General features: G+C 36.3%; 1 protein-coding gene across 4 annotated transcripts in view; it reads right to left on the reverse strand.

Moving 5' to 3' along the window:
- Positions 1 to 13,279, reverse strand: part of CEMIP2 (cell migration inducing hyaluronidase 2) — a 103,982-nt gene that overhangs the window by 5,108 nt on the left and 85,595 nt on the right. For all 4 annotated transcript variants that reach the window (XM_072611477.1, XM_072611467.1, XM_072611487.1 and 1 more), the window contains 2 exons: positions 12,050 to 12,148; positions 1,060 to 1,214 (listed from right to left, as the gene is read on the reverse strand). In XM_072611477.1, coding sequence (XP_072467578.1) covers positions 1,060 to 1,214; positions 12,050 to 12,148 — 254 coding nt within the window. The remainder of the gene's footprint in view (positions 1 to 1,059; positions 1,215 to 12,049; positions 12,149 to 13,279) is intronic.

Below are 13,279 nucleotides of genomic sequence, written 5' to 3' on the forward strand. Positions count from 1 at the left end.
CCACACGTGCATCAGCAATGGTTAATAAATTTTTATCACAATCATTGGCTTAAAGAGGACCTTGAGATTTCAAATTCCTGAGAATCTCAACCAAAAAAAAAAAAAAAAAACTTTAGACCATTAGCAAAAGACTGTCCCAGGTGAGGGCAACCAAACAATAATAGAAGTTTGACTTGTCCATCTTATTCAAAATGATGGCCAGATGACTGTCTCTATCCAAAAGAGCTCAGCGTGCTGCTTTCAAAGCTCTGCTCAGTTCTCCCTCACTAGATATTGCCTTGGACCCTCACTTTAGCTATACACTCAGCATCTAAACCTTCAAAAAGAAATCATCCTGTAAGGACCTTTTCAGTCCTTGTGTAGATAGCCCCTACTTACGCCCAAATCTCTATAATGGAGAGTGTTAAGGGTAAGTTTTCAGGGTGTCTTTTCTTCCCCTAAGAGATTCCATACAAATAGATAAACGCCCAAAATTCAAGCCCTCAGAGTCTCCTTTGACTGAGTCGTGGAGAATGAGATAATTATAGTAATAACCAGCCTTTATGTCATGCTTTATGGCTGGAAAGTATCAACATGGATATACCATCTCATCTGCTCCCCTGCAGGTCTGCTGAACTGAAAATAATTCAGGACCACTCCTGAAAGAAAAACAGGAAAAGAAACTGCTCTACAGAGGACAAAAATGGGAGTGGTGGGGGAAATAGCAGTAAAAGAGGCACGGACTGAGTTAAAATGTCAGAGCATGGGGACAACTTAAAGCTCACAGTGTTAACTGTATGTTATCTTATCAGTCCCAGCCTTTAAAATAGCTATTTTTATTCTATGGAAATACAGACAGGTAGCCTCCTATAGTAAATAGAACACTGAATTTAGAAACTGAGGAAAGTTAGTTTTGAATCCGAGCTCTGACAATTATTAGCTGTTTGACCCTGGGCAAGTCACTATCCTAAGCCTGTTTCCTTGCCTGTAAAATAAGATAATAATACTTGATGTGGGGAAAGCACTTTATAAACCTTAAGGTACACTATTATTATTAGCAATATAGAAAAGTTCACATACCTAACAGGAATTGATGTTTTTAAATATTCTTTCAAACGTTCAACTTCAGTAAAAGAGAATAATTTGTTTTCCAGTACTCGGCAAGGAACACTGCAGGCATCCACAACAAGGAGATACAGACCCACACCTGTGATGGGATAGTTGGTGCCATTGACCTGATAATTACAAAGACATTACTGGCTATTAATGCCATTTTTGTGATTTCTCAACCATCCATTACTCTCTTTTCCCATTCCCTTTTGATTTTTTAAAATGCATTTTTAAAATTTTATTTTTTAATTAACAAGCATTTATTTTCTTTCCCTTCTACATACCCTTAATTTAAAAGAAAAAAAAAATCTTTAAACAAATATTCCTCACCACGCAAAAACAAATTCCCACCTTGGCCATGTCTCATTCTGTATCCTAAAACCGTCCTCTTTTAGGGAATGGGTAGTTCATCATCAGTCCTCTGGAATCATGGTTACTCACTGCATTGATCAGCATTCTTCAGTTTTTTCAAAGTTCTTAGTTTTTTTTCTTTGTTTTCATTTTTTGGTAAATAGTATTTTATTTTTTCTAATTTTATGTAAAGATAGTTTTCAAAATTCATTTTTATAAGATTTTGAGTTTCAATTTTTTTCTCCCTTCCACTCCCCTCCCCAAGACAGAAAGCAGCCTGATATAAATTATACATTCACAATCATGTAAAATATTTCCAAATTAATTGTGATGTGAAAAAATTGAACAAAAGGGAAAAGCCTCTGCCCACATACAAAGTGGAAATAGTAAGCTTCGATCTGAATTCAGACTCCACAGTTCTTTCTCTGAAGGTCAGTTAGCATTCTCAATCACGAGTTTTGGAATTATCTTGGATCATTGAATTACTAAGAAGAGCTAAGTCATTCACAGCTGATCTTTGCAGAATGTTGCTATTACCATGCACAATGTTCTCTGGCTTTTGCTCACTTAATTCAGCCTAAGTTCATGTAAGTCTTTCCAGGTTTTTCTGAAATCCACCTGCTCATCATTTCTTATACCACAATAGTATTCCATTACATTCATATACCACAATTTATTCAGCCACTCCCTAATTGATGGGCAGCTCCCCTGTTCTTTGCCACCACAAAAATAGCTGCTATAAATATTTTAGTACATGTAGGTCCTTCTCCCTTTCTTACAATCTCTTTGGGATACAGACTTAGTGGTATTGCCGGATCAAAAGGTATACAGTTTGACTGCCTTTTGGGCATAGCTGCAAATTGCTCTCCAGAATGGTTAGATCACTTCACAACTCCACCAACAATGTCAGTGTCTTAATTTTCTCACATCTTCTCCAACATTTATCATTTTCTTATTGGTCATATTAGCCAATCTGATTTGTGTGAGGTAGTACCTCAGAGATGCTTTAATTTGCATTTCTCTAATCAATAGTGATTTAGAGCATTTTATCATATGACTATGATAGCTTGAACTTTTTCATCTGAAAATTGCCTGTTCATATCTTTTGACCACTTATCAATTCAGGAATTATTTGTATTCTTAAAATTTGACTCAGTTTGCTACATGTTTGAGATATGAGGCACTAACAGGAATCATTGGCTGTAAAAATTGTTTCTTTCTGCTTTCCTTCTAATCTTGGTTGGGTTGGTTTGTGGAAAAACTTAAATTTAATGCAATCAAAATTATCCATTTTGCATTTCATAATGCTCTCTATCTCTTGTTTGGTCATAAATTCTTCCCTTTTCCATAGATCTGTCAGGTAAACAAGTCCTTGCTCTCCTAATTTGTTTATGGTATCACTCTTTATACATAAATCATGTGCTCATTTTGACTTTGGTTTTTACCTAGTTTTGGCTATACTGTCTTCCAATTTTCCCAATAGTTTTCGTCAAATGGTGAGCTCTTATCCCAGAAGTTGGAGTCTTTGGGTTTATTAAACTGTAGATTATTATAATCATTTACTGTTGTGTCTTATGTACCTAATTTATTCCACTAATCCACCACTCTATTTCTTAGTCAGTACCAAATAGCTTTGATGAATGCTGTTTTGTAATATAGTTTTACATCTGGTACAACTAGGCCACCTTCCTTTGCATTTTAAAAATTAATTCCCTTAATATTCTTGACTTCTTGTTCTTCCAGATAAATTGTCATTATTTTTTTCTAGCTCTATAAAATAATTTTTAGGAGTTTGATTGGGATGGTGCTGAATAAGTAAATTAATTTGGGTAAAATTGTCATTTTTATTCTATTAGCTCAGCCTACCCATGGGCAATTGATATTTTTACAATTGCTTAGATCTGATTTGATTTGTGTGAAAAGTGTTTTGTAATTGTGTTCATATCTTTCCTGGGTTTGTCTTGGCAAGTAGACTCCCAACTATTTTATATTTGCAACAGTTAATTTAAGTTAACTTAAATAGAATTTGTCTTTTTATCTCTCCTTGCTGAGCTTTGTTGCCAATATACAGAAATGCTCATTGTTTATATGGATTTATTTTTATATCCTGCCACTATGCTAAAGTTGTTAATTATTTCAAGGAGTTTTTTAATTGATTATCTAGGATTCTCAAAGTATATCATCTGCAAAGAGTGATAGTTTTGTTTCCTCATTGCCTAGTCTAATTCCCTCAATTTTTCCCCCTCATTGATAAAGCTAACATTTCTAGTACAGTATTGAATAGTAGTGGTAATAATGGGCATCCTTATTTTGTCACTGATCTTACTGGGAAGGCTTTTTAGCTTATTCACATTACAGGTAATGCTTGTTGATGGTTTTAGAGAGATACTACTTATTATTTTAAGGAAAGCTCCATTTATTCCTTTGCTCTCTAGTGTTCTTAATAGACACTGGTACTGTATTTTGTCAAAAGCTTTTTCTGCATCTATTGAGATAATCATATAATTACTGTTGGTTTTGTTATTGATATGGTCAATTACGTTAATAGTTTTCCAAATACTGAACCAGCCCTGCATTCCTGGTATAAATCCCATCTGATAATAATGTGCTATCCTCATGATAAATTGCTGCAATCTCTTTACTAATAATATTTTATGTAAATGTTTGCATTAATATGCACTAGGGAAATTGGTCTATAATTTTCATTCTGTGTTTTGGCTCATCCTGGTTTAGGGATCAGCACTATATCTGTGTCATATAAGGAATTTGGTAGGACTTCTTCACTTATTTTTCCAAATAGTTTGGAATTAATTGTTCTTTAAATGTTTGGTAGAATTCACTTGTAAATTCATCTGGTCCTGGAGACTTTTTCTTAAGGATTTCATTTATGGCTTATTAAATTTCTTTTTCTAAAATGGTGTGATTTAAGATTTTATTTCCTCATTTGTTACTCTGGGCAATTTATATTTTTGTAAATATTCTTCTATTTCACTTAGATTCTCAGATTTATTGGCATACAGTTGGGCAAAATAGTTCCTAAATATTGTTTTAATTTCTTTCTCATTGGTGGTGAATTCACCTTTTTCATTTTTGATACTGGTCATTTGGTTTTCTTCTTTTAATCAAATTGATAAGGGTTTACCTATTTTATTGTTTTCTTCATAAAGCTAGCTCTTAGTTTTATTTATTATTTCAATAGTTTCCTTACTTTTAATTTGATTACTCTCTCCTTTGATTTTCAGAATTTCTAATTTGGTATTTAATTGGGTTTTTTTAATTTGTTCTTTTTTTAGCTTTTTTAGTTGCATGTCTAATTTATTGATTTGCTCTTTCTCTATTTTATTCATGTAAGCATTTAAAGATATAAAATTCCCCCCCCCAAGAACTACTTTAGCTGTATCCCATAAATTTTGGTGTGTTGTCTCATTATTGTCATTCTTTTTGATGAAATTATTGATGGTTTCTGTGATTTGTTGTTTGACTCACCTTCTTTAGAATTAAATTATTTAGTTTTCAAATGAGTTTTAGTCTATCTTTCCATGACCCCTTATCATATGTAATTTTTTATTGCATCGTGATCAAAAAAGGATGCATTTAATATGTCTTTCTGCATTTGTTTGTGAGATTTTTATGGCCTAACACATAGTCAGTTTTTGTGTAGGTGTCATGTACTGCCAAAAAAAAGGTATATTCCTTTCTATTCCCATTCAATTTTCTTCAAAGGTTTAGAATATCTAATTTTTCTAAAATTCTATTCACTTCCTTAACTTCTTTCTTGTTTATTTTGTGGTTAGAATTATCTAGTTCTGAAATGGGGAAGTTGAGGTCCCCTACTAGTATAGTTTTGCTTTCTCTGTAACTCACTTAACTTCTCTAAGAATTTGGATGCTATACCACTGAGTGCATATATGTTTAGTATTGACGTTACTTCACTTTTGACAGGATGTAGTTTTCTTCCTTGTCTCTTTTAATTAGATCTATTTTTGCTTTTGCTTTGTCTCATCCCTTCCCTTTTTTCCTCTCTATTTTAATGGGTCTTTCATGCCTCTTCATGTGATATAATTTACCCCATTTTGCCTTCCCCTTTTCTCTTCTCCCAGTACAATGCTTTTATTTTTCTCCCCATAATTATTTTTAATCATCACATCAAAGTCAACTTATACCCACAACCTCTCTCTAAGTATACTCCTTCTAACTGTCCTAATACAGATATCATTCTCAAGAGTTACAAGTATTATATTCCTGTGTAGGAATGTAAACAGTTTAAGCTTATTGAATACCATGGTAGGTTTTTTCTTTCCTGTTTTCTTGTTTGTGCCTCTCTTAAGTCTTATATCTGAAGATCAGGTTTTATGTTCAGTTCTGGTCTTTCATCAGAAAAATTTGAGTCTCCTATTTCTTTGAATTCACATCTTTTCCCTTGAAAGATTATGCTCAGTTTTTCTGGGTAGTTGATTCTTGGCAGTAACACAAGTTCTCTTGCCTTACAGAATATCATATTCTAAGCCCTCTGATTCTTTAATGTAGAAGCTGCTAGATCCTGTGTAATCCTGACTGTGGCTTCTTGATTTCTGAATTCTTTCTGTCTCCTTGCAGTATTTTCTCCTTGATCTAATAGTTCTGGAATTTGGCTACAATAATCATTGGAGTCTGCCTTTTGGGAACTCTTTCAGGAAGTGTTTGATGGATTCTTTCAGTGACTATTTTATCCTCTAGTTCTAGGACAGGGCAATGATAATTTCTTGAAAGATGCAATCTAGGCTCTTTTTTTTTAATCATGGCTTTCAGGTAATCCAGTAATTCTTAAATTATCTCTCCTAGATCTATTTTCCAGGTCAGCTGTTTGGTGTTTTATATTTTCTTTTATTTTTTTCATTCTTTTGATTTTGTTTGACTGATTTTTGATGTCTCATACTCATTAGCTTCCACTTTCCCAATTCTAATTTTTAACGAGTTATTTTCTTTTTCCATTTTAAGGAGTTCTTTTCCTCAACTTTTTTCTTCCTTTTCTAAGCTGTTAACTTTTTTTTCATATTTCTCTTGTATAACTCTTATTTTTTTCCCAAGTTTTCTTCTACCTCTTTTACTTGATTTTAAAAATTCTTTTTAAGCTCTTCCAAGAGGATTTTCTGGACCTGAGACCAATTCATATGTAGACATTTTGACACTGCTGTCCTCTTCTGATTTGTGTTTTGATCTTCCCTGCTGCCACAGTAGCTTTCTATGGTCAGGGCTCTTTTTTTTGCTCATTTTAAAAAGTTGAGCTCTGCTCCTGGGATGTAGGGAGCATGGTCCCAAGGGTCATCGGCTTCCTGTGGCTGGACCTCTGGGGCTGTTGGCTTGCTCACTGTGTTCCAGTGGCCCAACCTGTGCCCTGAGTTCCAGGCTAGCAGTCTGCTTGCTGGAGGCCTCACAGCATGCCTGCTGTGCCACCAGCCTGCTGAACCAGAACCATGATGTCTCAGTTGCTGATCTGTGCTGTGGATAAAAGTCTCCTGCTAGCTTGTCCAGGCTGCGCTGTGCTCCCTTTTTACCCAAGTGAGCCAGACTTTCATTGAAGTTCTGAAAAATTGTTGCATTCCATCTTTTTGTGGATTCTGTCGCTACAGAATTCTTTTAGAGGCTTTATTTATTTAACATTGTTTCCAAGGAAAATTGGGGAGAGCTCAGGAAACTTCCTGGTTTCTCTCTGCCATCTTGGACAATTGTTAGTCTTTTTAACAGTTGTTACCATAACAATTGTTCTCCTAGTTATGCTTACTGCACTCTGCACCAATTCATACAAGTCTTCCCAGGTTTCTCTGAAATTCTCCCTTTCATCATGTCTTTCAAAGCAATAATATCCTATATTTGTTCAGCTGAGTTCCAGTAAGTGGATACCCCTTTAGGATCCAGTTCTTTACTACCACAAAAGAGGTGCCCTAAATATTTTTTTTACATAAAGGTCCTTTTTCTCTTTCTTTGATCTCTTTAAGGTATAGACATAGTCATTCTTTCTGTTGAATGCTAGATTCTCTAGGATTCAAATTGTACATGATTTTTTTCCCACTGAGCTCCTAAAAGACTATGTTCTGAGTGTTAACAACAGAGTGCCTGCTTTGGGGATGCTTTTCTTTTTTCTATCCCCAAGGTTTAGTGCTGTGATTAGTAGGAAGACTCATCTTCCTGAGTTCAAATCTGGCCTTAGACCCTTAGCAGCTGTGTGACTCTGGGAAAGTCACTTAATCCTCAGTTTCCTCATCTGTAAAATGAGTTGGAGAAGGAAATGGAAAACCACTCCAGTGGCTTTGCCAAGAAAACCTCAAATGGAGTCACAGGGAGTTGGATACAACTGAAAAGACTGAATAACAACAAAGCACTTAACAGATACTTGTTGGGTTAAACTGCATTGGAGTCTCTTAGAACCTGGCTAGACTACTCTTCATTGACTAGGAAGGGGTTGATTCTGAGTAAAAGCACAAAACAACCACTACCACCACTCACTGTAACTACTTCTGCTGCTGTGTATGCAGAACACAATTCTTAAGTAAGCTTTGTCTTAAAAAGGGCAAATCTCTCTGCACAATTCATTCACTCCTGACCCTGGTGGGCAGCTTCCATTTCTTAGCTGAAGTAATTTGTTATTTTAGAAGTTCAGGAGAAAGTGTTACACTACAAATCTACCTCTCAGAATACCAACCTCAAGTTCTGAGTTTAATCCCTAAATGCTTATGAGGCCTGCCCAGCTTCATCTCACTAGAATGAAAAGCAAACACTTAATATCTTCCTTTTTGCTTTTGCTTAAAGCTAATACAGGGATGCAATATAACACTGTGGAAAGAGCAGTGGACTGGGAATCAAGAGACCTACATTAAAGCCCTAACTCTGACACTAATTCTCTGTGTGACCTTGAGTAAATCATTTCCCTTTTCCTGTTCCTCAGTTTCCTTTTCATAAGATCAAAAGATAGGACAAGATGTAGATTGCTAAAAATCACTCCTAATTCTAATGTGTTGGTGTCATGTAGCAAATCACCTGCCCCCTCTTCTAAATAAAGAAAAAAATAATGTCCCCCAAATCCTGGCTCCAATATTGTTAATCTCTCTCCAAACATGTGCATACATTGAGAAACTATTTCAATTAATTTAACACACATCAGTTATACTTCTGCTAGAATCTATAGAAAGATGAATTGGACTAAGATCAATAATGTGGTTACAGAAAAGATGAATGCTCTTACTTCAACATCAGGTTTTCATTCATTGTGAAACAGTCATTTTTTGAATGTCTTTCCAATTTCTATTTATATAATAGGCATAAGAATATCCAAATTAATAATGATAATAAGAATAGCTGGCATTTATAGAGCACATTCAGGTTTGCAAAGCTCTCTACAAACATCTCATTTGATCCTTACAACAACCCTGGAAGGTCGATGCTATCATTGTCTCCAACTCTACAGATGGGAAAACTGAGCCAGACAGAGGTTAGGTATCCTGCCCAGGATCACATAGCTAGTAAGTGTCTGAGACAAGATTCGAACTCAAGCCTTCCCGAATATAGGTCCAGAGCTTTATCTACTTTGCCACCAAGCTGGATACTACAGCTACATTCAAGCTTCTCTCATTCAGGCAGCCATTCTAAAACTCACTACACAATTTCATGACAAAGGGGTGAACCATCAGTTACAGAGAGAAGTGTTGTTAACATTTTTATTGGAAATGAAACACCCAGATTTTAAAACCTGGACATTTCAATCAGTTTCTTGCAAACCTGGTGATATCCTTGAAATCTATTTTTTTTTTAAAAATTAGGTGATTAAAAACTCCTGATTATTTTTCAAATGAACTTGCTGAAAAAAGTCTAGAATATACTATATATACTATCTACAAATAAAATACATAAACAGCAAAGCATCATACAAATATAAGACTGTTGCTACTAAGTACTACAAAGGCATTGGTACGTATAAAGAATGTATAGTCACACCTCTAGGCAATGCACAGGTCATAGATAATGTCACTAAATACAAGAACAAGCTCTTGATCACCTAGCCAATCATTTCTGGAGAAGCTAGATTAAATTTGGTTATGGTTAAGTCATCTGATATTAGCATGGCAATTAATTTCATGAAAAAGTTTCACAATTGGACAATACCAACATTAACTGACTTTTGAGAAACCCACACAGAAGATAGCCACAGAATCAGCTGTAATGATCAGATACAGCACTGGACTCACTAAACCCAATTCTGAGTGTATCACTGGAGCTCACAGCTCTAAATCTCTGTGACGTTGCTGATTTAGGCAACTGCACTTTAGCACTGCGGGTCAGTATATTTTTTGCAACTTACAGTTTTGGAGAAATGTTTAACTGACTTGGCTAAGGTCACACAACCAATAACATGTATCAAACATGGGTCTTGACTCAGTTCTTCCTGGCTTTGAGAATAGTTCTATGGGGAGGGTGGGGGTGGGGAGAGCAGCCAAGATGGTGACGGAGTAGAAGGATGGACCTGCTGTAGCTCTGCTCCCATAACCCATAAAACACATGTAAAAAAGGACTCTAAACAAATTCTGGATCAGCAGAAACCAAAAAACAACAGTGAAAGAGATTTTCAGCCCAAGACAGGCTAGAAGGCTGACAGGAAAGGTCTATCACACCAGGCTCAGAGTGGAGCGCAGCACAGTCTTGGCCACCCCACACCACATGGACAGAACTGGAGCAGGCTTCAGAGTGTGGAATCACGGGTAGCAGCTGCAGTTCCCAGATTTCTCAACCCACAAACGCCAAAGAAAGCTTCAAAGGTCAGTGAGAAAGCTCTTTCATCTGGGTGAGAAGGGAACACAATCTGGCCCAGCCCCAGCCCCAGGGTGGCAGCAGCCACTGCCACAGTAGCACCCATCTGGGTCTCAGTCCTGAGTGGCAGTCCTGGGGTGAGGAGGAGCACTGGCGTGGTGGAGCTGGTAGAGGGAATCCTACTCACAGATCCTGGGCAGAAAAGAGTGCTTGTTGCTCCCAGAGCAGAGTGCAGGCCAGGAGAGGAGTAAACTCCTCTCCCTTGATTGTGCCACCTTGGAAGAACTAAGAACATACAGGTCCCTAAAGCATACACTCTGCTTGACAAAGGACTCAAAAGTTAAGTAACTGGATGGGAAAATGTCCAAAAAAGGGGGAAAAAATAATACTATAGAAGATTACTTTCCTGGTGAAAAGGTATTTTCTTCCATCCTTTCGGATGAGGAAGAACAAAGCATACTATCGGAGGAATACATCAAAGTCAAGGCTTCTACATCCAAAATCTCCAAAAAAAGAATATGCAATTGTCTCAGGTCATGGAAGAGCTCAAAAAGGATTTTGAAAATCAAGTAAGAGAGGTGGAGGAAAAATTGGGAAGAGAAATGGGAACGATGCAAGAAAATCATGAAAAGCACAGCTTGCTAAAGGAGACCCAATAAAAAAAATGCTGAAGAAAATAACACCTTTAAAAATTTACTAACCCAAATGACAGAAGAGGTCTGAAAAGCCAAAGAAGAGAAGAATTCTTTAAAAAGCTGAATTAGCCAAAGGGAAAAGGAGGTTCAAAATTCACTGAAGAAAAGAGTTCTTTAAAAATCAGAATGGAGCAGATAGAAGCTAATGACTTTATGAGAAACCAAGAAATTATAAAACAAAAACAAAAAAATGAAAAATAGAAGACAAAGTGAAATATCTCATTGGAAAATCCACTGACCTAGAAAACAAATCCAGGAGAGATAATTTTAAAATTATTGGTCTAGCTGAAAATCAAGATCAAAAAAAGAGCCTAGACATTATTTTCCAAGAAATTATCGAGAATAACTCTATAGCCACTGGGGGCCGCTGGGAAAGACCCTCAAAAAACTGAAAGCTTCCAATTTTGTCATCAGCAAAAATAGAGGAGATGCTAGTTTAATACATGGAAGGATCATCGTGGTTCAAGAGAAAGTATACTGGTTTGGAGTCAGAGAACTTGGGTTAAATAATGCCTAATGTTACAGTAATGCAATATATTCACTTTTCTGGTGAGTTTATTTCCCATACTTTCCGGTACACAAATGCAAAGGTTCCAAGGTTAAGTGCATGTGAGTTTTCCAAGGGAAAATATTATTTTGGTAGCTTTCCCCCAACATTCAGCTGATACCTAAATCACCTATGCTCACCCTCAGTCAATATGTGCTTCGGAAATATAAATTCATCTTAATCTTAGTTCAAACTAAAGGTAATTAGGAAGATAAATCTGCTCTGGCTGCAAGAGAAAAAAAACTTATATAAGTGAAAGCCAACTAATTTGATGGCTCTCTCTGTGACTTTTTCCCCACAGATCACCAAGAATTGATTGCACAACTTATGTTGATAGGCCAAAGATTTGGCTTCAGATCCTACTCCAGACACTTCGTAGCTATAGGCAAACCGCTGAGCTTTTCCAAGTCTCAGTTTCCTCATCTGTAAAATGGGGATAATATTTAGAATACCTATTTTACAAAGTTGTGATGATACTCCAGTGGGATAATGTAGAAAAAATGTTCTGCAAGCTTAAAATGCTACATGAATGACTTTAATGACTATTTTCAAATAAACAAGAGAAGTTCACTAATAAGTGTTTACTTACAGAGATGAAGGATTTATTTCCACGTTGAATGTCTGCTTTACTAGGTGACTGGAATTGTACAGGCAAGTAGAACTTGTGAGGATCACTGGTAAACACCATCTGAGTAATGAAATAAGTCAACACACATCATCTGAATTTGGCTACAAAAATGACCTCCCCCAAATATAGTAAACTTGCTTTGGATGGAGCTCCTACATCAGAGATGTTTCACACTTTCAAGGGTACTGAAAACCCTTCTCAGTTATTTTTCAAGGATCCTGAATCCCTACTTTTGGTGAAGTGTTAAAGCAAAGCCACTAAGTGGCATGCTTTCATCTTTTCACTCCTCGTCAAAAAATGTCAGTGATTCCTTGTTTTCTATTGCCTCAAATGCAAACTGTTATATGTGGCTTTCAAAGCCTTCTAGAACACAGTGTCAAAATCAAACAAGAACAGATTCAGGTGACTGCATACTGACATAGAAAAACAGAAATTAACATTATGTTGTACTGTGGTTTTATTTATTTTGTTAAAGATTTCCCAATTATATTTTAGTCTGGTCTGACCACACTCAGGAGTGGCCAGGAATCTGACATCTCTGCTCTAGAATATGACCTTCACCTTATTTCTCACATACAACGCCATAACATTGACTCTCCTTTCCAGCCATGTTCAGTTCCTCACTGTCTCTTAAATCTATCATGCTCCCTCCCCTCTGGCCCTATACTCACAGTGTTGCCCTTGTCTGGAATGCTGTTTTCTCTTGTCTCTGTCTATCTAAGCCCTGTAAACTTTCAAAACTTATATCAAGTTTCATATTTTCCAAAAAGTAGGTCTACTCCTCTTAAGATCTAAAAAGACTACAATTGATCACTCCATGTAACAGTTTAATTAGCTGTTTGATTTGCTTTCTAATTGTTTCATGTACATTAGATTTATCTCCCAATTGACTTGTAAGCCCCCTTGACAAAAGGGACAATGTTCTTACTCTGGAAAATCCCAACACTAACTTGTTGATTGATTAGTGAGCAAAGAGATACAAATTCAGTAGTTAAGACTTGTCTATACTTTCAGCAGCTAGGTGGGGCAATGGATAGAATGCAGGGCCTGGAGTCAGGAAGACTCATCTTCCTGACTTCAAATCTGGTCTCAGACATTTACTAGCTGTGTGACTCTGGGCAAGTCACTTTGCCCTTGTTTGCCTCAGTTTCCTTATCTGTAAAAGGAGCTGGAGAAGGAAATGACAAACCA

Source organism: Notamacropus eugenii, chromosome 1 (assembly GCF_028372415.1).
Source record: "Notamacropus eugenii isolate mMacEug1 chromosome 1, mMacEug1.pri_v2, whole genome shotgun sequence".
NCBI lineage: Eukaryota > Metazoa > Chordata > Mammalia > Diprotodontia > Macropodidae > Notamacropus > Notamacropus eugenii.